This window comes from Symphalangus syndactylus, chromosome 11 (assembly GCF_028878055.3).
Source record: "Symphalangus syndactylus isolate Jambi chromosome 11, NHGRI_mSymSyn1-v2.1_pri, whole genome shotgun sequence".
Classification (NCBI taxonomy): Eukaryota; Metazoa; Chordata; class Mammalia; order Primates; family Hylobatidae; genus Symphalangus; species Symphalangus syndactylus.
The window spans coordinates 37,302,910-37,327,927 of NC_072433.2; the positions used below are offsets into that span (position 1 = coordinate 37,302,910).

At 41.4% G+C, this 25,018-nt stretch overlaps 1 protein-coding gene across 3 annotated transcripts in view; it reads left to right on the forward strand.

Moving 5' to 3' along the window:
• BBS2 (Bardet-Biedl syndrome 2) overlaps nucleotides 1–17,598 on the forward strand; it is a 42,175-nt gene extending 24,577 nt beyond the window's left edge. For all 3 annotated transcript variants that reach the window (XM_055233134.2, XM_055233135.2, XM_063611879.1), the window contains 2 exons: nucleotides 16,243–16,391; nucleotides 17,129–17,598. In XM_055233134.2, coding sequence (XP_055089109.1) covers nucleotides 16,243–16,391; nucleotides 17,129–17,235 — 256 coding nt within the window. In that variant the 3' untranslated portion in view covers nucleotides 17,236–17,598. The remainder of the gene's footprint in view (nucleotides 1–16,242; nucleotides 16,392–17,128) is intronic.
• Nucleotides 17,599–25,018: the final 7,420 nt, after the last annotated feature.

Sequence of the window (25,018 nt, forward strand, 5' to 3'; positions counted from 1 at the left end):
AGTGGAAACAATCCAAATTAGCATGAACAGTATAGTGACAGTGGATGAATTGTGATATATTCATACAATGGAATGCTACACAGCAGTGAGAGCACATGAATCTCCATGACACATAAGAGCAAGGAAAAATCTGATAAGCATAATGGACACTGAAGACAGACTTAAAAGAATGTATCCATGTGTATAGTTAGAGAAAAGAGTAAACTGTAGTTTGGGAAACATGCAATAAATAAAAATATAAATAAATTCAGGGAAGAGATTATCATATAAGATAGTATTTTCTCCTGGAGAAGGAGGGACTATGTTCAGAAAAAACACATTGGGAAACTTCCTGTCTGATGTCTTGTTTGACTTCATTAAATATTCTGTGAATTTTTCTGAATATGTAACACTTTACAATACAAAAGTTAAATATGTACAGGTCTTCCTTGGTGCTTGCTAGAATGCCAGATTTACCTTGCCAATAAAATGTACTGAAAAAAATTCAGTAAAATAGTTAACAAATCATAGATGAAATTTATGTGTATATATTAGGGGCAAGAGTTCACCCAGAGTGCTGCTTATGTTTTTTCCTGAGAGGCCTGAATTATTGGCAAATAATTATAATGGTTTTGCTCAGAGGTAAATGGTTTTTAAAATAATTGTATTGTTGAAAATTTCAAACACATACAAAAGTACTCGAATATAATGATTTCATATATAACACCCACCCAACTTCAACAGTTACCAACTAAAGACTGATCTTTTTTCATCTCTACACTCACCCTCTTTCCCTCCCAGGCACTAGATAATTTTGAGGCAAATTTTGGACATTGTGTAATTCTAGCCACAACTATTTTAGACAAAGGGCCTTTCAGTATCATAGATATATACATATGTATACACACATATATACACATATATATATGTATATATACACACATATGTATGTATAAAAACCACAATGCCATATCACACTTAGAAAAATGTACAATAATCGCTTATTACAAATACCACATCTGTTTAGATGTTCCCAGTTGTCTTATAAATGTGGACATGTTGTTTTAAGTTGGCTTGTTCAAATCAAGATCCAGATCAAAGTCCATACATTGGATTTGGTTGGAAATCTTTTAATCCACACTTTCGCTTGCCCACTCAGTCTCTTCTCTCCCTCTCCTGTGGGGTCCCATTTTGGATTTTGCTGGTTGTGTCCTTGTGGTAATGTTCAGTATTATTCTTCTGTCCCCTGTATAGAAGGATAATGGTAGATCTGGAGGCTTGATTAGATTTAATTTCAAATTTTGGCAAGAATACTTCGTGAGTAGTGTTGTTTACTTCCATGAGGAAGCATGCAATTTTTGATTGTTTCTTTTTATGATATTATCAGCCATTGATGATCATTGCCTAGATTCATTATTTCTTTTGGGGTTTGCAAAATAGTGATATTCTAATTCTATTATTCTTTTCTTCATATATTAGTTGAAATACTTCTATGAAAAATAATGCTCCCTCATGAATTAATGAATTATTTGGTTCCCTGAGTTACAGTTTGTATAGGAAAGACAGGGTCTTTATCCGCTTTATTTAGCAGCTTTAAAATAATGCGTTGGTCTCCAGCATGCACTAGGTGACCAGAGAGATTTTTAAGTCCTTATATACTCATGTATTTGAACATATTTAATGTGTTTCAATTTATATCAGTTATTATTCTTTTTTATGGCTAGATTTTTTTTTTTTTTTTTTTTTTTTTTGAGACGGAGTCTCGCTTTGTCGCCCAGGCTGGAGTGCAGTGGCGCGATCTCAGCTCACTGCAACCTCCGCCTCCCGGGTTCACGCCATTCTCCTGCCTTAGCCTCCCAAGTAGCTGGGACTACAGATGCCCGCCACCACGCCTGGCTAATTTTTTGTATTTTCAGTAGAGACGGGGTTTCACTGTGGTAGCCAGAATGCTCTCGATCTCCTGGCCTCATGATCTGCCTGCCTCAGCCTCCCAAAGTGCCGGGATTACAGGCGTGAGCTACTGCGCCCGGCCTTTTATGGCTAGATTTTCCAGTCTGTGGGCAATGGAAGTCTCTTTAGGTTGGATACAGTTGCCTTTGGACATGGTCCCATTAATTTGGTTGGTTCTTTGTTTTCTTGTATGATGAAATGTTTTAGGCTTATCTGGTACATTTCCCAGTCTAAATATGGAACCAGCCATTTCTCTCGAGTCCTGGTTCTTTACGTGAGAAATGATATTTAGAGATCATGGTCTGACCACTAAAGATGTTCATTGCTACTGGGTTGATTATTGTTTTTAGGCCTTTTCAATGGATAGAGCTAGGAAATTTGTTTTTCAATGAGAAAATATGAGTTCATACTATTTACCATTCAAGTTTATGAATATAGGCTCTTTGATTTTATTACTGCGTCTCTTCTCTCTCACATTGAAAATCATGGCTTCAGGCTGGGCATAGTAGTTTACACTTGTAATCCCAGCACTTTGTGAGGCCAAGGTGGGAGGATCACATGAGCCCAGGGATTTGAGACCAGCTTGGGCAACATAGTGAGGCCCAGTCTCTGCAAAAAAAAAAAAAAAAAATTAGCTGGGCATGGTGGTGCATGCCTGTAGTCCTAGTTACTCAGGAGGCAGAGGTAAGAAGATCTCTGGAACCTAGGAGTTTGAGGCTGCAGTGAGCTATGATCATGACACTGCACTCCAGCCTGGGATGACAGAGCAAGATCTCTTAAAAAAAAGTGGGGGAATATCATGGCTCCAGTCAGTATCAACATAACTATTTATTTGCTTCATTTTACAGCACAGACACAACATTAAAGAATATTAGTCAAGTTGTTATTAACAATATGATTGCTGAAAACAGTTTAAGATTTTTTTTGTGTTAATTCTTTGTGTCTTTAGGGCATATCCCAGCAGGGAGTTTCAGTCAAATTACTGTATCTTAAAATCATTTGAGATTATTTCTCTTTTGATTATGCCACAGATTTGATATAGAGTTAGGTTCATTGTTTAATTTGCTCTCAGTTTTGGAGGATTGGCATTTTTACCTTTTTGGTTTAATTCTATTACATATTTACTAAAACCTTTTTGTGATTCCAAAGTTAGATCTATAAGACAGGCATGCACAGAAAAGTCTAACTTCCCATTCCTGTGACCTTCATTCTGTTCTCTCCCTTTTACTATAAATAACCAGTTGAACATTTAAGTATATATACGCAGATACACACAGATATATACGCACATAACCCTCTTCATGTCTTAGATTAAGTCATGTATACATCTTTTTCTCCACCTTGCTTTTTTTTTTTTTTTTTTTTTTTTGAGACAGGGTCTTGCTCTGTCACCCAGGCTGGAATGTAGTGATGCAATCACAGCTCATTGCAGCTTCAACCGCCCAGGCTCAAGGGATCATCTCACCTCAGCCTCCTGAGTAGCTGGGACTAAAGGCATGAGCCACCAGCCTGGCTAATTTTTTATTTTTTTGTAGAGACAGGGTCTCACCATGTTGCTTGGGCTGGTCTTGAACTCATGGGATCTACTGATCCTCCCACCTTGGCCTCTCAAAGTGCTGAGATTACAGATGTGAGCCACTGTGTCCAGCCTCCACCTTGCTTTTTACATTTAAAATATATCTTGGAGATTTCTCCACCATGGTATAGAGAAATACATCTCATTTGTCTTTACAGCTACATAGTACTCCATTTTCTGGCTGTTTTTCAGCCAGTTTCCTCTATTTGGATTGTTCTTTTGCTACTGTAGATAATGCTTTAATGAATAGTTTTGTTACATAAATCTTTTTTTTTTTTTTTTTTTTTTTTAGATGGAGTCTTGCTCTGTCGCCCAGACTGGAGTGCAGTGGCGTGATCTCGGCTCACTGCAAGCTCCGCCTCCCGGGTTCACGCCATTCTCCTGCCTCAGCCTCTCCGAGTAGCTGGGACTACAGGCACCCACCACCACTCCCAGCTAATTTTTTTTTTTGTATTTTTACTAGAGACGGGGTTTCACCGTGGTCTCGATTTCCTGACCTCGTGATCCGCCCGCCTGGGCCTCCCAAAGTGCTGGGATTACAGGCGTGAGCCACCGTGCCCGGCCCCATAAATCTTTTTATATTTTTGCCAGGATAGTTTGAGAAAAAGGCTTAACAAATGGGATTACTGTAGTAAATGATACAGCATACAGAATTTTGCAAGGTCTTGTCAAATTCTCCATAGGTGTTACATCATTTTGTATTCCCATAAGCAATGTATGAGATTGCCTGTTTCTCTTCAGCCTTGCCAGTGGAGTGTGTTGGCATACTCCAGGGGATGAGAAACGGTCTCTTAGTTTTAATTTTTATTTTTTAAATTTTATTTTATTGTGGTAAGACCACAGCATGAGATCTACCTTCTTAACACATTTTTAAGTGTATAATACCTTACCGTTGACTATAGGTGCAGTGTTGTATAGCACATCTTTAGAGCTGATTCTTCTTGCTTAACTGAAACTGTTGGTAAGCAAATTCCCATTTCTTTTTCCCCTCTTTCAACTATCATTCTACCCTTTGATTTTATGAATTTGACTGTTTTAGATACTCCATGCAAATATAGTCATATATTTGTCCTTCTGTGACTGGCTTATTTCACTCAGTGTAACATCCTCAGAGTTCATCCATGTTGTCACATATTGCAGAATTTCCCTCTCTTTTAAGACTGAATAGTGTTCCATTGTTTATATGTACTAAATTTTCTTTATTCACCTGTTGATGAACATTTATGTTTTTTCCACATCTTGGTTATTGTAAATAGTGTGGTGATGAATGTGGGAGTGCTAATAGGTCTTCAGGGTCTTGTCTTCAGTTTGTTTGGATAAATACCCAGAAGTGAGATTGCTAGATCATATGGTAGTTCTATTTTTAATTTTTTGAGGAACTTGCAAATTGTTTTCCATAGTGGCTGCACCATTTTGCATTCTAATCAACAGTGTACAAGGGTTCCAATTTCTCTATATCCTTGCCAACACTTGTTGTCTTTTTTTTGATAATTGTCATCCTGACAGAGGTGAAATGATACTTCATTGTGGTTTTGATTTGCATTTACCTGATGACTAGTGGCATTAAGCGTCTTTTTATATACCTGTCGGTGATTTGTTTTTCTTGTTTGGAGAATTTCTTTTTAAGTCCCTAGCTCATTTTTTAATTGGATTACTAGTGTTTTTTTTTTTTTTTGCTGTTGAGTTGTAGGAGCCATTTATTATGTTCAGTATTGGGCATTTTTCATTGTTTTAATTAAGGGCCATTTGCATTTCTTTTTTGTGTGAACTATTTGTCTGTTTACATATCAGATACTGTTTTAGTCCATTTTGTGCCTCTATAACAGAATACCTGAGAATGGGTAATTTATAAAGAAAGGAAGTTGATTGATTTAGCTTATGGGTCTGCAGGCTGGGAATTACAAGAAACATGGCACTGGCATACGCTTGACTTCTGTTGAGGGCCATGTGTGAAGTCAAAACATGGCAGAAAAGGTCAAAGGAGAAGGGGACATGTGTGAAGAGGCAAAGCCTGAGGGGTGCCCTTGCTTTATAACAACCTGCTCTTTTGAGAACTACTTCATTCCTGCATGAGCGAGAACTCACTCCTGAGAGATGGCATTAATGGCATTAATCTATTCATGAGGGATCTGCCCCCATGACCCAAACACCCCCTACTAGGCCCACCTCCCAACACTGCTGTGCTGGCATTTCAACTTCAACATGAGTTTTGGCGGGGACGAACCATATCCAAACCATAGTGGGTATATTAATCTCTTATGTGTGATATGAGTTGCAAATATGTTTTCCGGAGTTTGTCATTTGGGTTTTCCCTTTGCTTAGATTTTTAAAAAATGTTGCTTTAGCCTGCCTGCCTGCCCGCCCGCCCGCCCGCCCTCCCTCCCTCCCTCCCTCCCTCCCTCCCTCCCTCCTTCCTTCCTTCCTTCCTTCCTTCCTTCCTTCCTTCCTTCCTTCCTTCCTTCCTTCTTTCGTTTCTTTCCCTTCTGTGGCCCACGTTGGAATCTACTCGGCTCACTGCAGACCCCCTGCCTCCGGCTCCCATGATTCTCCTGCCCTGGCCTGCGGACTGCCTGGAATTGCCGGCACGCGCCACCACCGCTGCCTGCTTTTTCTCCTTTGGCTGGAGGCGCGCTTTCGCCATGTCGGCCAGGCTGGTCTGCAGCTCCTGACCCCCAGTGCTCTGCCCGCCTCTGCCTCCCGAGGTGCTGGGACTGCAGACGGAGTCTCGCTCACTCGGTGCTCGGTGTTGCCCGGGCTGGAGGGCGGTGGCGTGGTCTTGGCTTGCTGCAGCCTCCGCCTCCCAGCCGCCTGTCTTGGCCTCCCAGGGTGCTGGGATTGCAGCCCCTGCCCGACCGCCGCCCCGTCTGGGAGGTGGGGAGCGTCTCTGCCCTGCCGCCCCGTGTGGGAAGTGAGGAGCGCGTCTTGCCCGGCCGCCCCGTCTGGGAAGTGAGGAGCGCCTCTGCCCGGCCACCCATCGTCTGGGAAGTGAGGAGCGCCTCTGCCCGGCCACCCATCCTCTGGGAAGTGAGGAGCGCCTCTGCCCGGCCACCCATCGTCTGGGAAGTGAGGAGCGCCTCTGCCCGGCCGCCCCCTCTGGGAAGTGAGGAGCGCCTCTGCCCGGCTACCCATCGTCTGGGAAGTGAGTAGCGCCTCTTCTCGGCCGCCCCTTCTGGGAAGTGAGGAGCGTCTCTGCCCGGCTGCCCAGTCTGGGAAGTGAGGAGCGCCTCTGCCCGGCCGCCCCGTCTGGGAAGTGAGGAGTGCCTCTGCCCGGCCACCCATCGTCTGGGAAGTGAGGAGCGCCTCTGCCTGGCCGCCCCATCTGGGAAGAAGTGAGGAGCGCCTCTGCCCGGGCGCCCCGTCTGGGCAGAAGTGAGGAGCGTCTCTGCCCGGCCGCCCTGTCTGGGAAGAAGTGAGGAGCGCCTCTGCCCGGCCGCCCCGTCTGGGAAGTGAGGAGCGCCTCTGCCCGGCTGCCCCATCTGGGATGTGGAGAGCGCCTCTGCCTGACCATCCCGTCTGGGAGGTCTACCACGGAGGCCAGAAGCAATGTGGGGGCTGGACGTGGTGGCTCACGCCTGTAGTCCCGGCGCTCTGGGAGGCTGAGGCGGGTTGATCACTTCAGGCTAGGAGTTCGAGACCAGCCTGGCCAACATGGCGAAACATATGAAAAATACAACAGACAAACCAACCAACCAACCCAGTGACAACAAAACAGGTCTACCCTGGAGTCATACTCTAATTTTTTCTATTTTCCTCCCTTTCTGATCCTTTATCCCACTTTCTTTTTCTTCCTCTTCCTTCTCCTTCTTCTTTGTCAAATAGAGGATTGAGTTATTATCATTGATCCATACAAAGTCCCTCTCTCATTCATTTTCTTTAATTCCCACTCCCCATTTCTATTCCCTGTTTTCCCATGTGCAACTTTCCTAATATGTTTGATACGCATCTTTTTGTTTGTGTGTATTTTTAGAAAATGTTTATTGTTTTGTGTGCAAAAAAAAAAAAAAATTAATTAAAAAAAAAAATGTTGCTTTAATGGGCCAGGCGTGGTGGCTCATGCCTGTAATCCCAGCACTTTGGGAGTCTGAGGCAGGTGGATCATGAGGCCAGGAGACCAAGACCATCCTGACTAACACGGTGAAACCCCATCTCTACTAAAAATAGAAAAAAATCAGCCGGGCGTGGTGGCGGGCGCCTGTAGTCCCAGCTACTCGGGAGGCTGAGGCGGGAGAATGGTGTGAACCTAGGAGGCGGAGGTTGCAGTGAGCTGAGATCGCACCACTGCACTCCAGCCTGGGCAACAGAGTGAGACTCTGTCTCAAAAAAAAAAAAATTTTTTTGCTTTAATGTTGGTTTTGCCTTGTAAGAGCTTTTAAAATTTTGTATGTAGTCAAATTGATCCCTCATTTTCTTAATACTTTATTTATTTATTTTTGAGACAGAGTCTCACTCTGTTGCCCAGCCTGGAATGCAGTGGCGTGATCTTGGCTCACTGCAACCTCTGCCTCCCAGATTCAAGTGATTCTCCTGCCTCACCCTCCCAAGTAGCGCTACCACACCTGGCTAATTTTTGTATTTTTAGTAGAGACGAGGTTTCACCATGTTGGCCAGGCTGGTCTCAAACTCCTGACCTCAGGTGATCTGCCCGCCTTGGCCTCCCAAAGTGCTGGGATTACGGGTGTGAGCCACTGTGCCCACCCACATTTTCTTAATACTTTTACATTTTGAATTACTGTTAGAAAGGTTTCTTTAACAACAGAGTATAGAGTAATTCACCTGTTTTCCTTTAGTACTTGTACATTTTCCTTTTTTACATTAAGTCTCTGTTCCAGTTGGAGTTTATCCTGGTGTTCGTATAAATAATAAACTCAGTTTTATCATTTTCCATATGACTATCACATTATTATTATATTATTATTATTTGTGTGTGTGTGTGTGTGTGAGATAGGGTCTCACTGTGTCACCCAGGCTGGAGTGCAGAAGGCTCACAGCTCACAGCAACCTTGATCTCCTAGGCTCAAGTTATCCTCCCACCTCAGCCACTGGAGTAGCTGGGACTACAGGCGTGTGCCACCATAGCCAGCTAATTTTTGTGTAGAGCCAGGGTCTCGCTATGTTGCCCAGACTGGTCTTGAACTCCTGGGCTCAAGCGATCTGCCTGCCTTGGCCTGTCAATGTGCTGGGATTTCAGGCATGAGCCACTGCACCTGGCCACATTGCATTATTTTAATACTACTACTTTTTTTTTTCTTTGAGATGTAGTTTCGCTCTTGTTGCCCAAGCTGGAGTGCAATGGTGCTATCTTGGCTCACTGCTACCTCTGCCTTCCTGGTTCAAGCCATTCTCCAGCCTCAGCCTTCCGAGTAGCTGGGATTACAGGCGTGTGCCACCATGCCCAGCTAAATTTTTTTGTATTTTTAGTAGAGATGGAGTTTCACCATGTTGGCCGGGCTGGTCTCAAACTCCTGACCTCAGGTGATCCACCCACTTTGGCCTCCCAAAGTGCTGGGATTACAGGCGTGAGCCACTGTGCCCAGCCTGATACTACTTCTTTTAAAGTTCATCATGCTCACAATGATTTCAGATACTGCCCTTATCATATATCATATTTCTGTACACAGTTGAATCTATTTCTGTATTTTCTGTACTATTCCATTGGTCTGACTTGTCACTTCATTTGACAATATCATTCTTTTTTTTTAAAAAAAATTATTTATTTATTTATTTTGCATTATTTTATTTTATTATTATACTCTAAGTTTTAGGGTACATGTGCACAATGTGCAGGTTTGTTACATATGTATACATGTGCCATGTTGGTGTGCTGCACCCATTGACTCGTCATTTAGCATTAGGTATATCTCCTAATGCTATCCCTCCCCCTCCCCCCACCCCACAACAGTCCCAGGAGTGTGATGTTCCCCTTCCTGTGTCCATGTGTTCTCATTGTTCAATTCCCACCTATGAGTGAGAACATGCAGTGTTTGGTTTTTTGTCCTTGCAATAGTTTACTGAGAATGATGATTTCCACTTTCATCCATGTCCCTACAAAGGACATGAAATCATCATTTTTTATGGCTGCGTAGTATTCCATGGTGTATATGTGCCACATTTTCTTAATCCGGTCTATCATTGTTGGACATTTGGGTTGGTTCCAAGTCTTTGCTATTGTGAATAGTGCTACAATAAACATACGTGTACATGTGTCTTTATAGCAGCATGATTTATAGTCCTTTGGGTATATACCCAGTAATGGGATGACTGGGTCAAATGGTATTTCTAGTTCTAGATCCCTGAGGAATCACCACACTGACTTCCACAATGGTTGAACTAGTTTACAGTCCCACCAACAGTGTAAAAGTGTTCCTATTTCTCCACATCCTCTCCAGCACCTTCTGTTTCCTGACTTTTTAATGATGGCCATTCTAACTGGTATGAGATGGTATCTCATTGTGGTTTTGATTTGCATTTCTCTGATGGCCAGTGATGATGAGCATTTTTTCATGTGTTTTTTGGCTGCATAAATGTCTTCTTTTGAGAAGTGTCTGTTCATGTCCTTTGCCCACTTTTTGATGGGGTTGTTTGTTTTTTTCTTGTAAATTTGTTTGAGTTCATTGTAGATTCTGGATATTAGCCCTTTGTCAGATGAGTAGGTTGCAAAAATTTTCTCCCATTTTGTAGGTTGCCTGTTCACTCTGATGGTAGTTTGTTTTGCTGTGCAGAAGCTCTTTAGTTTAATTAGATCCCATTTGTCAATTTTGGCTTTTGTTGCCATTGCTTTTGGTGTTTTAGACATGAAGTCCTTGCCCATGCATATGTCCTGAATGGTAATGTTAGGTTTTCTTCTAGGGTTTTTATGGATTTAGGTCTAACATGTAAGTCTTTAATCCATCTTGAATTAATTTTTGTATAAGGTGTAAGAAAGGGATCCAGTTTCAGCTTTCTACATATAGCTAGCCAGTTTTCCCAGCACCATTTATTAAATAGGGAATCGTTTCCCCATTGCTTGTTTTTATCAGGTTTGTCAAAGATCAGATAGTTGTAGATATGCGGCGTTATTTCTGAGGGCTGTGTTCTGTTCCATTGATCTGTGTCTCTGTTTTGGTACCAGTACCATGCTGTTTTGGTTACTGTAGCCTTGTAGTATAGTTTGAAGTCAGGTAGCGTGATGCCTCCAGCTTTGTTCTTTTGGCTTAGGATTGTCTTGGCAATGCGGGCTCTTTTTTGGTTCCATGTGAACTTTAAAGTAGTTTTTTCCAATTCTGTGAAGACAGTCATTGGTAGCTTGATGGGGATGGCATTGAATCTATAAATTATCTTTTTTTTTTTTTTTATGAGACGGAGTCTTGCTCTGTCACCCAGGCTGGAGTGCAGTGGCGCGATCTCGGCTCACTGCAAGCTCCGCCTCCCGGGTTCACGCCATTCTCCTGCCTCAGCCTTGCCGAGTAGCTGGGACTACAGGCGCCCCCCACCATGCCCGGCTAATTTTTTGTATTTTTTTAGTAGAGACGGGGTTTCACCGTGGTCTCGATCTCCTGACCTCGTGATCCGCCCGCCTCGGTCTCCCAAAGTGCTGGGATTACAAGCGTGAGCCACCGCGCCCGGCCGAATCTATAAATTATCTTGGGCAGTATGGCCATTTTCATGATATTGATTCTTCCAACCCATGAGCATGGAATGTTCTTCCATTTGTTTGTATCCTCTTTTATTTCATTGAGCAGTGGTTTGTAGTTCTCCATGAAGAGGTCCTTCACGTCCCTTGTAAGTTGGATTCCTAGGTATTTTATTCTCTTTGAAGCAATTGTGAATGGGAGTTCACTCATGATTTGGCTCTCTGTTTGTCTGTTATTGGTGTATAAGAATGCTTGTGATTTTTGTACGTTGATTTTGTATCCTGAGACTTTGCTGAAGTTGCTTATCAGCTTAAGGAGATTTTGGGCTGAGACAATGGGGTTTTCTAGATATACAATCATGTCATCTGCAAACAGGGACAATTTGACTTCCTCTTTTCCTAATTGAATACCCTTTATTTCCTTCTCCTGCCTGATTGCCCTGGCCAGAACTTCCAACACTATGTTGAATAGGAGTGGTGAGAGAGGGCATCCCTGTCTTGTGCCAGTTTTCAAAGGGAATGCTTCCAGTTTTTGCCCATTCAGTATGATATTGGCTGTGGGTTTGTCATAGATAGCTCTTATTATTTTGAGATACGTCCCATCAATACCTAATTTATTGAGAGTTTTTAGCATGAAGCATTGTTGAATTTTGTCAAGGGCCTTTTCTGCATCTATTGAGATCATGTGGTTTTTGTCTTTGGTTCTGTTTATATGCTGGATTACATTTATTGATTTGCGTATGTTGAGCTAGCCTTGCATCCCAGGGATGAAGCCCACTTGATCATGGTGGATAAGCTTTTTGATGTGCTGCTGGATTCGGTTTGCCAGTATTTTATTGAGGATTTTTGCATCTATGTTCATCAAGGATATTGGTCTAAAATTCTCTTTTTTGGTTGTGTCACTGCCCGGCTTTGGTATCAGGATGATGCTGGCCTCATAAAAGAACTAGAAAAGCAAGAGCAAACACATTCAAAAGCTAGCAGAAGGCAAGAAATAACTAAAATCAGAGCAGAACTGAAGGAAATAGAGACACAAAAAACCCTTAAAAAAAATCAATAAATCCAGGAGCTGGTTTTTTCAAAAGATCAACAAAATTGATAGACCGCTAGCAAGACTAATAAAGAAGAAAAGAGAGAAGAATCAAATAGACGCAGTAAAAAATGATAAAGGGGATATCAGCACTGATCCCACAGAAATACAAACTATCATCAGAGAATACTACAAACACCTCTACGCAAATAAACTAGAAAATCTAGAAGAAGTGGATAAATTCCTCGACACATACACCCTCCCAAGACTAAACCAGGAAGAAGTTGAATCTCTGAATAGACCAATAACAGGCTCTGAAATTGTGGCAATAATCAATAGCTTACCAACCAAAAAGAGTCCAGGACCAGATGGATTCACAGCCGAATTCTACCAGAGCTACAGGGAGGTACTGGTACCATTCCTCCTGAAACTATTCCAGTCAATAGAAAAAGAGGGAATCCTCCCTAAAAAAAATCATGAGACAGAATCTCACTCTGTTGCCCAGGCTGGAGCACAGTGGTGTGATCATAGCTCACTGCAACCTCGGCCTCCCAGGTACAAGGGATCCTCCTACCTCAGCCTCCTGAGTAGGTGGGACTACAGGCACGTGCCACCACACCCGGCTAATTTTTTTTTATTTTTGGTAGAGACAGGGTCTCACTATATTGCCCAGGCTGGTCTCAAACTCCTGGGGTTAAGCCATCCTCTTGCCTCAGCCATTTTTTTTTTTATTTATTTTTTTTTATTTTTGGCTGGGTGCAGTAGCTTACGTCTATAATCCCAGTGCTTTGGGAGGTTGAGGCATGAGGGTGGCTTGAGGCCAGGAACTCAAGACCAGCCTGGGCAACATAGCAAGACCCCATCTCTAAAAAAGAAAATAGAAATTTCATTGTGGTATGTGATATTGTAAAATATATATTTGATCTTCAACCCTGTTTCCTGACATAATAACTCCTAAAATCTTAGGATCTCCAAAGTGATGTCTTTTTGTATGCTATTGATTGGCTTATGGCAGGCAGCTCCTAGGTAGCTTTAGGATAGGGATCAGTCACTGGAACGACCAAGGCAGGATTAGAGGATTGGGACTTTCTGCCCACCCCTCTCCCAACCTCCAGGGAGCGGAGAGGGGCTGAGAGTTAAGTTGATCACCTGTGGCCAGTGGTTTAATCAGTCATGCCCAAATAATGAAGATTCCATCAAAACCCAAAGGGACAGCACTCAGAGATTTTCTAGACATCTGAACACATGGAGGTTCCTGAAGGTTGATGCACCTAGGGAGGGCATAGAAGCTCCAAGCGCCTTTCCTAATACTTCGTTCTATGCATCTCTTCATCTGTATCTTTTGTAATATCCTTTATAATAAACTAGTAAATGCCATTAAGTTTCCCTGGGTTCTGTGAACTGTTCTAGCAAATTAATCAAACCCAGAGAGGGGTCATGGGAACCCTAACTTGAAGCAAATCAGTCATAAATTCTGGCAGCCTGAACTTGTGAAGTCGGGCAGTCTTGTGGGACTGAGCCCTCAATCTGTGGGATCTGACAGTGTCTCCAGGGGAATAGTGTCGGAACGGAATTGGAGGACACCCTGCTGGTGACTGCTATAGAACTGATTGTCTTCTTGGTGTGTGGGAAAAACCTCCACACAGTTGAGGACAGAAGTCTTCTGTGTTGATTGTTGTGGTGTGGGAGCAGAGGAGGAACAGTTTGTTTTTTTTTCCCACTCATGGTAAACTACACATAATGTGAAATTTACCATCTTAACTTCTGTACGCTACTTTTAGTGTACAGTTCAGTGGCATTAAATACATTCATAATGTGTGCAACCGTCACCACCACCAGCATCTCCATAATTCTTTATCTCTTAAACCTGAAACTCTGTACCCATTAAACAGTAACTACCCATTCTCCCTTCCCTTTAGCCCTGGCAACTACCATTGATGGTGCCATTCTTTCATGTATGGATGTTTTGTATGTTTCAATATCTGGTGTGGGTAGGTGCCCTGTCCCCAACCTCTGTTGCTTTTCCTTTTCATGGTTTTTCCTAGCTACTTTGTTTGTTCTTTCCAATGAATTTCATCAGCAATTTTTGTAGCCCTGTAACAAAACTAGGTATTTTAATTGAGATGATGTTAAGTGTATTAACTTAGGGAGAACTGACGCCGCTACAGTGATGTTCGGTCTTGCTAGCTAAGAACATGCTCTGTCTTTATATTTGCTCAAGCCATGTTTTGTGTCTTTCTGGAGTGCTTTAATGGTTTCTTCTTGTAGATAGTGGATGTTACCAATGTTAAGTTTATGCTTAGGTATTTTCTGTATTTTTAGACAATTACGAAATATTTTATAATTGTAAATATCGTTTACATTATATCTTATTCTATAATTATGGTTTTGTGTTTGTATATATGAGCACTGATTTTTATCTGTTGGTTTTATAATGTGCCCTTTACTACTTATCTTACAGTTTTTTCCAGATGTATTCTTGTATCATCTGCAAATTGGATAGATATTTGCTCTTTTTGGCCAACTATCTGTAGGGTCCCTAGTTTCTCTGTCTCTCTATCTCTCTCTTAAGTCAAAAATGGTTGCTGGCTTTAGGCATTTGACTGCAAAATGTCAATATTTGTTTTTATTTTTTAAATCAAATTAATTGATATATAACTCATACATGCAGAAAATTTATGCTTTTAAGGTTTACAGTTTTAATCAATTTTGAGAAACTTGTGTAATCATGTTGCTGCTACTGCATTCGAGATATAGGATATTTCTATCACTGGCCAGGTGGCTCATGCTTGTAATCCCAGCATTTTGGGAGGCCAAGGTGGGTGGATCACTTGAAGCCAGGAGTTTGAGACCAGCCTGGCCAACATGGTGAAACCCCATCTCTACTAAAAATACAAAAAATTAGCCAGGTGTGGTGGCGGGTACCTGTAATCCCACCTATTCAGGAGGCTGAGGCAGGAGAATCCCTTGAACCTGGGAGGTGGAGGTTGCAGTGATCCAAGATTGTGCCATTGCACTCCAGCCTGGACAATAAGAGCAAAACTCCGTCTCAAAAAAAAAAAAAAAAAAAGTTTCTATCACTCTTGTGACTGTTCTTATCAATACCTCTTCTAACCTTCAGTTCCTGGAAACCACTTATCTTATTTCTTTTCCTATAGTTTTACCCTTTTCAAAATACCATATAAATGGAATCATACTATATCTATATCCATATCTATATCTATATATCCTTTTGAGTCTGGCTTCCTTCACTTACATAATGTCTTAGAGATTCATCCATGTTGCTGCATGTATCTGTAGTTCCTTTTTTATTGCTGAATAGTATTCCATTGTGTGGATATGTGATATTTATCCATTCACCAATTGAGGATAATTGGGTTGTTTCTAGACTTTGGTGAGTAGAATAAAGCTGCTATAAATACTTGCATACAAGTTTTTTGTAGACATATGTTTTCATTTCTCTTGGGTAAATACCTTACAACGGGATTGCTGGGTTGTACATTGTGTGCCTAACTTTATAAGAAACTGCCAAATCACCTGTCAAAGTAGTTGCAGCTTTTTGTATTTCTGTCCACAATGCATGAGAGTTCCAGTTGTCCCACATCTTTGCTAGCATTTGGTATCTTCAGCTATATTTTTCTTTAGTCATTTTCATTGTTGTGTAGGATAGATCTCATTTCTATTTTAATTTTATGACTTTGTTTTAAAACTTTGATAAAATACAAGGCTGAGTTGTCAACCAGGCCACTTTAGTCTAATGAATATTCATCTGAAACTTAGAAGGTGGGCTGTCACCTTGCTCACTTGTCCCCACACCCAGCACAGTGGGCTTGAGAATTCTTAAACCACCTAAATCAAAACCAACCATTGACCAGTAACCAAGGAAGGCCACTTATCTTTTGTTTATTTGGAAGGAAAAGAGTATTTTTATGGAACTTACCCATACTTTCAAAGCAAACTAGCAGTTACTCCATTTTAATGAAAATATAGCTTAAAAATGGTGTCTTCTTTTCTTTGTATGTGTAAGAAGTTTGCAAGTTTTTCTTAAGCTTGCCATATCAACATGAAATGATGTCAAATTTCTACTGATTTGCACAGGAAAACAATGAAGAGTCGTTATATGGAACTCTATGACCTTAATAGAGACTTGCTAAATGGATATAAAATTCGCTGTAACAATCACACAGAGCTGTTGGGAAACCTCAAAGCAGTAAATCAAGCAATTCAAAGAGCAGGTCGTCTGCGGGGTAAGTCTCTTTTCGTAACACTGCACTTTCATCTGTAATGTTTTTGGTGGAACTCATTGAAATGGTGGTGGTAGCATCCAATAATTCATACTGGGGCTGAAAGTAGCATACCTTTCACACTCCAGGGCTGGCACCAGTCACTTGTGTTTCAGTCAGTCAGCCTGGTGTTTGGCTTTAGTCTCTGGACTTCAAAGGGAAAGAAAACCTTCAGCTCCCTTTCTTAGATCTTCCTGCATCCTCTAAAGAAAAACCTACTATATATAACCCAAAGGAAATATATAAACATATATATATATATATATATAAAACCATCAAGGCCCAATTAGCAAAAAAGAGACTGAAAATTAATGCTAAGTGTCTAACTTAAAAATTTAGAAAAAGAACAATAGGATAAACCCAAGGAAGCAGAAATATAGCCAGAGATTTATACCTGAATTCTGCTGTTTTGGGTTGATGCTTTGACTTCTTTAGAAATAATCTTTGCTAGGTGAGAGTAGGAGCTTTGATCCTTTTCTGTAAAACCGACTGTTGGTTTCTAGGTTTGAGACAGTCTCTAAGTCAGTTTTTTCAATAATTCTCTCACCAAGTTATTTTTTTTAGGGAATGGTAAGATAAATTAGTTATATTTCACATGTAACTCTTTTCCCTCCTGGTTTTATGTTGTTTTAAAACTGACCTCTAATTTCATAATTTCATGTCTAACAATCTTTTGGTTCCTGATGTTTCTTCTCATGCAGTTGGAAAACCAAAGAACCAGGTGATCGCTGCTTGTCGGGATGCAATTCGAAGCAATAACATCAACACACTATTCAAAATCATGCGAGTGGGGACAGCTTCTTCATAGGAGAGGGAAATACAGGTCATGAAGTTCCTGGCAAAGATTTTCTGTTAAAAACCTATGCTGGTTTGCTTTGGATCACACCCTGGTGAACCCTGGGTGCTAAGAATGAAAATAACCTTGGTTAGTTGTACAAATTAAAGACAACTACATGTGAAGATAGATTTGCTTTCTATTTTTAAATCAGTAGTACTGTTGCTGAATAATACTAGGTTTGTATGGAATAGGATGAATGCTTTTGAAGTATTAGGGCTTCAGAGTCCAATTTTTGCTTATTTATGGTATATAAATATTTTTTTCTTGAAATTGCAATTGAATTTGTACTTTTCAAATAGATTATCTTTTTCATTAAAATGTAAAGATGTTAAACTTTGTGTTGATTGATTATAAAATCACCACCAAATCAGAATTGCCCATTTGTATTTTGTAGAGAAAAACAAAAATGGGGGCTGGGCGCAGGGCTCATGCCTGTAATCCAGCACTTTGGGAGGCCAGGGCGGGCGGATTATAAGGTCAGGACATCGAGACCATCCTGGCTAACACGGTGAAACCCCATCTCTACTAAAAATACAAAAAATTAGCTGGGCATGGTGGCACTCACCTGTAGTCCAAGCTACTTGGGAGGCTGAGGCAGGAGAATTGCTTGAACCCAGGTGGCAGAGGTTGTAGTGAGCCGAGATTGCACCACTGCACTCCAGTCTGGGCGACAGAGCAAGACTCCCGTCTCAAAAAAAAAAAAACGATGTTTGGACTGAGCTCTGTGGCTCACACCTGTAATCCTAGCACTTTGGGAGGCCAAGGCAGGTGGATCCCCTGAGGTCAGGAGTTTGAGACCAGCCTGGCCAACATGATGAAACCCGGTCTCTACTAAAAATACAAAAAATTAGCCAGGTTTGGTGGTGGACACCTATAATCCCAGCTATGCGGGAGGCTGAGGCAGGAGAATTGCTTGAACCCAGGAGGTGGAGGTTGCAGTGAGCAAGATTGCACCACTGCACTCCAGCCTGGGTGACAAGAGCGAAACTCTGTCTCAAAAAAAAAAAAAAAAAAAGTGGATATTTGGATTTGTGTGCTTTTTAATCACCGAAAGATGGGTGCAAACAACAAATTTACATTAAGGAAGAGTCAATTTAGAGTGATCACTTTGTTGGGGTAATGTTAGCTGCTGTAACAAATAGACCTCAAAATCATAATAACTCATTTTTCATTTATTATGTAAGGATTTCTCCATAGTTATGCAGGGACCTAGGTTCCTTTAATCATGTGGTGCTGTCATCCCCTAGGATAAACTTTTCTACCTGAGTTCACTAAAGGACTAAGCCTAAGGAAAAAGGTTTGAGTGACTAGTTTCACACTCAGTACATACAGTGGAGGGAGGTCTTAGGGCAGTGGGGCTTTATTATCTCACTTGGAATACTATTTGACAAGGGCTGTCCTAGGGTCTTGTGGTTATTTACAGCCATGTGCCAGATAATGAAGTTTAGGTCACCATAAGATTATAATACTGTATTTTTATTGTACCTTTGTGTTTAGATATGTGTAATTACACAAATACTTAGCATTATGTTACAGTTGCCTACAGTATTCAGTATAGTACCATGCTGTACAGATTTGTAGGCTAGGAACAACAGGCTATACTGTATAGCCTAGGTGTGGAGTAGGCTATACCATCTAGGTGTGTATAAGTGCACACTGTACAATGTACATGATGACAAAATAGCCTAACGATGCATTTCTCAGACTGTACTGCTGTTGTTAAGCAAAGCATGACCATATAGCTAAGCCGGTAGAAGAGAGTAAGAGGGAAACATGTCTTCTTCTTTTAAAAGTGTGGTCTGAAAGTAGCACACTATCCTTTCCACTCAGAATTCCATTGAGTCACATGACCACATCTGCAGGGGAGGCCGGGAGATGGAATCTAGCTGTGTGCCTGTAGGAACCCTGGTATTTGTGCCAACAGCTAGCAGTCTCTTCCCTAGGAAAAATTTTGCCCTAATGTAGATTTCAGGACTGGTTTAATGAGTGAAACTTCAGTTAGTTTTAATATCTTAATATCAGTTTATGGGAAGTGGAGCATTTCCCTGAGGTTAGTAAACATTAATTTTATTGATTTTGATGTGGCCACTTTAGGATGGCCCCTCCTATATCTGAAATGTAAGCTTTATGGAGTCCTAATTATGAGAATATGCTAATACTTTTGTTTTTCATTTTCAACCTATAAACTCAAGAGATAATCCACATACACTGTATTATTTTCAATCTCCAAAGTAGTAAAGTATCATCGTAAATCTGCCTCACACAGAGGTTGCAGTGAGCTAAGATCATGCCACTGCACTCTAGCCTGGGTGACAGAGGGAGACTCCATCTCCAAAAGAAAAATAAATAAATAAATGTGCCTCACAGAGGAGGAAACTGAGGTATAGATAGCCTCCTTTTCAGGTCACAGAGTTAGTGTGTGTGACCTGTCTAATGATTCAAGAGGAAACTTGAGTGCTACTGTTGTCTTTGTTTTAACCATAGTCTAATTTATACCATTTGAGATTAAAATCTCTGGTTGGTGCTAGTTTTAAATTATATAATGCCATTCATTTCTAGGGAGTCTAATAACATAATCTCATCAAAGGTCACTCTGTTGTTCTTTAGCCAAAAAACTTCCTTCTTAGACCTAAAAATACTCATGGCCAGGCTAGAAGGCGTTGACCTGCAGCAAGACATATTAAGTTGTTCTGATTTATAGGTTATTTTCACAGTAATTTGATCCTGTTGATGTCGGTGTCTGTTTCACAGATGAGGCTCTGAGCTCTAAGACAGCGTGTCCTGTACAGGTCCCACAGCTGGGTAAGCCCTGGTGTGAAGGAGGTGTTGGAACCAAGTAGTCACAGCCTCTTCTACTCCAGACTTCCCAAGCAAGTAAAGACTGGCTGAAGTGAAAACATTCATGAAACATGCAACTACCCTTTTTTCCCCCACTTAGAACTCATCCTGTTCAGCTTAGGAGTGAGGAAAAACTGGACAAGGAGAAATGAGTTTATCAGTAACTTCTCTATTTTGTTGCCATATGTTTCTATCCTGATAGAATCTGAGTACTTACTTCTAGAAGCTACAGCGAAGCTGTATTTCACTGCTGAATTATATTGAAGCTTTAAGTGAGGACTGAGCTGTCATTTAAAAGCTGACTTTGAGGATTTTGATATCTGAGAGAAAGCTTTCAGTACCGTAATTCAGGTTCTGAGGATGTTTAAGAGTACAATTTGTATTATTTCCCACCATGACTGCCTATCCAGTACCTCAAAGCCCCGCTCAAATGCACTCTCCTTAGGTGACCTTTCCTCTCCGATGTCTACTCCTTAACCCTTATTAAATTCTTTACCTGAATCTTAATCCCCTGTTAAGCAAGAATAGTGTCTGCATCTTAACCAGTGTCACCCTCGCCCCAGTGCTGAGCCAGTGCCTTGAGCATAGAATAGCATCTGCCGCTCTGCTTGGGATTGTCTGTCCTCAATATGCCTGTCAGCAGCTTCAGAAATCAAAGAACTAGGAACTTTAAAACTATTATGCAACCCTAGAAGCGTTTTACAAGAATGATTTTCAACATTGTTATTAATGTTTCAAATTTTATAATTAGCAGTCACAGATCTGCCAATGCACAGTCCTGTCATTATAGAACTAAATTACCTTCAATTTCATTTGGAAACTCAAGTACAGTAAGACACCCATTACAGCCTGGTGTTTCGCATTTTGCCTCTTTTCCATCTGGCCCTTGCCCACACTCTATGCTCTAGCTCCGGAGTCATCTTGTAATCTGTACAGTACAGAATCTGCTTCTCCTAAAAGTGATGTCACATGGACAGTTCCCAAGTCGTTTTTAAATTGTCTTTGTGGACTGATTTTGCATCAGAGAGAGAATCATCAGGACACCCAGTTCCATGCAGGCTGGAGAGCCCTCCTCTGGCATCACTTCACTAGATCTCCTCGACCTTTTTCAACAGGGTTTGTGCTTCCTCATTGTTTAGTAGTGGTAAGTATGTCATGGTGTTGAAGAGATAATGTACCCCAAAACTTCTTATTCAAGAAATACTGCCAGAACTTTGGGAGGTCAAGGCGGGTGGGTCACTTGAGGTCAGGAGTTGGAGACCAGCCTGGCCAACATGGTGAAATCCCATCTTTACTAAAAATACAAAAATTAGCCAGTGTGGTGTTAGGCACCTGTAATCCCAGAATTGCTTGAACCTGGGAGGCAGAGGTTGCAGTGAGTTGAGATCATGCCACTGCACTCCAGCCTGGGTGACAGAGGGAGACTCCGTCTCAAAAAAATAAATAAATAAAAAATACTGGTCTAGGAGAGGTAACCCAAGCTTTGTTGTTGTTTTTTTTTCCGTGGGTGGGTGGGGGGGTGTCCTGTGGGGAAGAAACCCACATTCAGTGGAATTTTGAGAGTCAATCTTTAAACAGTAGACAAGTCCAGTTCAAAACTAACAGATTCTCTTGGAACCTTAATTTTCCACATCTTTAAAATTAAGGACTAACATTATTTATAGGGTACTTCCTTAGACATTTTATTTTTCTTATTCAAAGATGCGAATATGTTCACAAGTTTTGTTAAAACGTTCCTAATTTCCAGTACAGTTAACACATAAAGAAGAAACAGTGGTCTCTGTAAGGCTGTTCTCTTCCTGTCCAATGCTGGAGCTTGAAGCCCATAGGGTGGGTAGTCAGACAACCCCATCAAAAAGTGGGCAAAAGACATGAACATACGCTTCTCAAAAGAAGACATTTATGCAGCCAAAAAACACATGAAAAAATGCTCATCATCACTGGCCATCAGAGAAATGCAAATCAAAACCACAATGAGATACCATCTCACACCAGTTAGAATGGCCATCATTAAAAAGTCAGGAAACAACAGGTGCGGGAGAGGATGTGGAGAAATAGAAACACTTTTACACTGTTGGTGGGACTGTAAACTAGTTCAACCATTGTGGAAGTCAGTGTGGCCATTCCTCAGGGATCTAGGACTAGAAATACCATTTGACCCAGCCATCACATTACTGGGTATATACCCAAAGGACTATAAATCATGCTGCTATAAAGACATGTACACGTATGTTTATTGCCGCCCTATTCACAATAGCAAAGACTTGGAACCAACCCAAATGTCCAACAACGATAGACTGGATTAAGAAAATGTGGCACATATACACCATGGAATACTACGCAGCCATAAAAAATGATGATTTCATGTCCTTTGTAGGGACATGGATGAAACTGGAAAACATCATTCTCAGTAAACTATCGCAAGGACAAAAAACCAAACACCGCATGTTCTCACTCATAGGTGGGAATTGAACAATAAGAACTCATGGACACAGGAAGGGGAACATCACACTCCTGGGACTGTTGTGGGGTGGGGGGAGGGGGGAGGGATAGCATTAGGAGATAAACCTAATGTGAAATGACGACTTAATGGGTGTAGCAAACCAACACGGCACATGTATACATATGTAACAAACCTGCACATTGTGCACATGTACCCAAAAACCTAAAGTATAATAATAAAATAAAATAAAATAAAAAGATGTGGAGTTGGGGAGAACAAGCTGCAACCCACAGGCATGGGCTGGAGCCCATGAGGATGCTAAAATCTGTCCATTCTTGTTGCTTCTGACCTTGATGGTGTGGGCATTCTGCTGAAACTGAGACCCTTCGCAGAGGAGCCGAAGGAAGATCCATCCAGGGGAAGGTGGAGTGGTTGCAGGCCCAGGCACAGGTGTGGTTCACACCAGCAAGGTGTGCCAGCTACTCAAGGGCTGCTGCTGCATTGGGCCCTGCAGATCTGGCATAGGAATTTGTGGCTCATCCTAATCTGAGACATAGGGAAGAGAGTTCTGGGAAATGTAGTTCAGTTTAGCCAAGTTGATACATGACAAAGCTACCAGTGGCTGTCATAGGATGGTGGGATTTCAGGTGATCTTTAGATTATTACATGTTACTACCTCACAATGAGCATGTGTTATTTATATAGTCTGAAAAAACGGAAAGCTATTTTTTTTTTTTTTTTGAGACGGATTCTCGTTCTGTTGCCCAGGCTGGAGTGCAGTGGTGCGATCTCAGCTCACTGTAACCTCTGCCTCCTGGGTTCAAGCGATTCTCCTGCCTCAGCCTCCCAAGTACCTGGGATTACAGGCGAGCGCCAGCACGCCCAGGTAATTTTTGTATTTTTAGTAGAGATAGGGTTTCACCATGTTGGCCAGGCTGGTCTCCCAACTCCTGACCTCAGGTAATCTGCCAGCCTCGGGGCCTACCAAAGTGCTGGGATTACAGGTGGGAGCCACTGTGCTGGGCCCATAAAGCTATTTTCTTTGGGGATAAAAATGGGAGTTATAACCCGGGAGGCGGAGCTTGCAGTGAGCCGAGATTGCGCCACTGCACTCCAGCCCGGGCGACAGAGCGAGACTCTGTCTCAAAAAAAAAAAAAAAAAAAAAAAAAAAAAAAAAAAAAATGGGAGTTATAAGAATTGGAGACTCACTATTAAGAATAAAGAGAGAAACCATATGTTTTACAGGTGAACATCATAGCTTTTATCTGAAAGAGGTATAAAAAAGATGCCCATGTTCTAATTCTTCTTTTGCTACCTAACAGTTGTTGACATTGGCCCCAGGCCCTAAAAAGCAATCAAGATGCAAAATGAATTACTATAAGGAAAACAAGCTTCGCTATCACTGTGTATCTTCAGTGCAGAAACACAATCTTTAAGTTACACCATCCTTCACAATCTAAGAGGTGCTGCTGTAGATGATGTAACTGACAGCAACATCAGAGTTGGGCTCCTAGGGATTCTCTCCCCTCAGACACCCGAGTCCCTTTTTGTAGTGTTTAAAAGATTGTGTGTTGACAGATCATAAACACACTGAGATAAAGGAGACACTAAAAAGCACATTTTAACACTTGTGAGGTATTCTAAGACTTAGATTTGGCTTTCCAGAATTGGAAAATTGGCCTTGGATGGTACCTACAGCCATGAGTCTCAAACTATTTTCCAAGCTTGGCACACATGACAGTTTCACCTACCCCAGGCACTTTTCCCTGGGTCTTCCTGGAGTTATGCCACTGACACCTTTCCCCTCAACTCATGAAAACACATCAGAAGACAAGTGAGTGAGATGACCTTCAGTCAGCTGGAACATAGAAAAGGCAAGCTGTGACATTAACCATTAGTAACAAAGTATTCACAATCCTACTTGAGTGTTGCTAAACTGTGGTTAAAAAATTGTGGTCTCCAGCCTGGCCAACATGGTGAAACCCTGTCTCTACTAAAAATATAAAAAAATTAGCTGGGTGTGGAGGCGGGCGCCTGTAATCCCAGCTACTCAGGAGGCTGAGGCAGGAGAATTGCTTGAACCCAGGAGACAGAGGTCACAGTGAGCCGAGATCATGCCACTGTACTCCAGCTTGGGCCACAGAGTGAGACTCCATCTCAAACACACAAAAAATTGTGGTCTCCAAAATAGTATGGTGTAAAATGGTTCGTTACCATATGCAGAGGGGAAGACAATGTTAGAACTAGTTCTAGATATTTCTTTTTATCTCATTTAAAAATTAGTGTTTTATAACAGTAAATTATAGAACTAATATTACTACATGTGTAAAATATATAAATATCCATATCAAGGGCATACCTGCTAAAACATTTCTTAACTGGCTAGGGTGCAGAATTAAACCTTTTTGAAACTAAATCTAAAAGCCAAAGCGAAAGTCATTTTCATTTAAATGCAAACTTCAGAAAAGAAT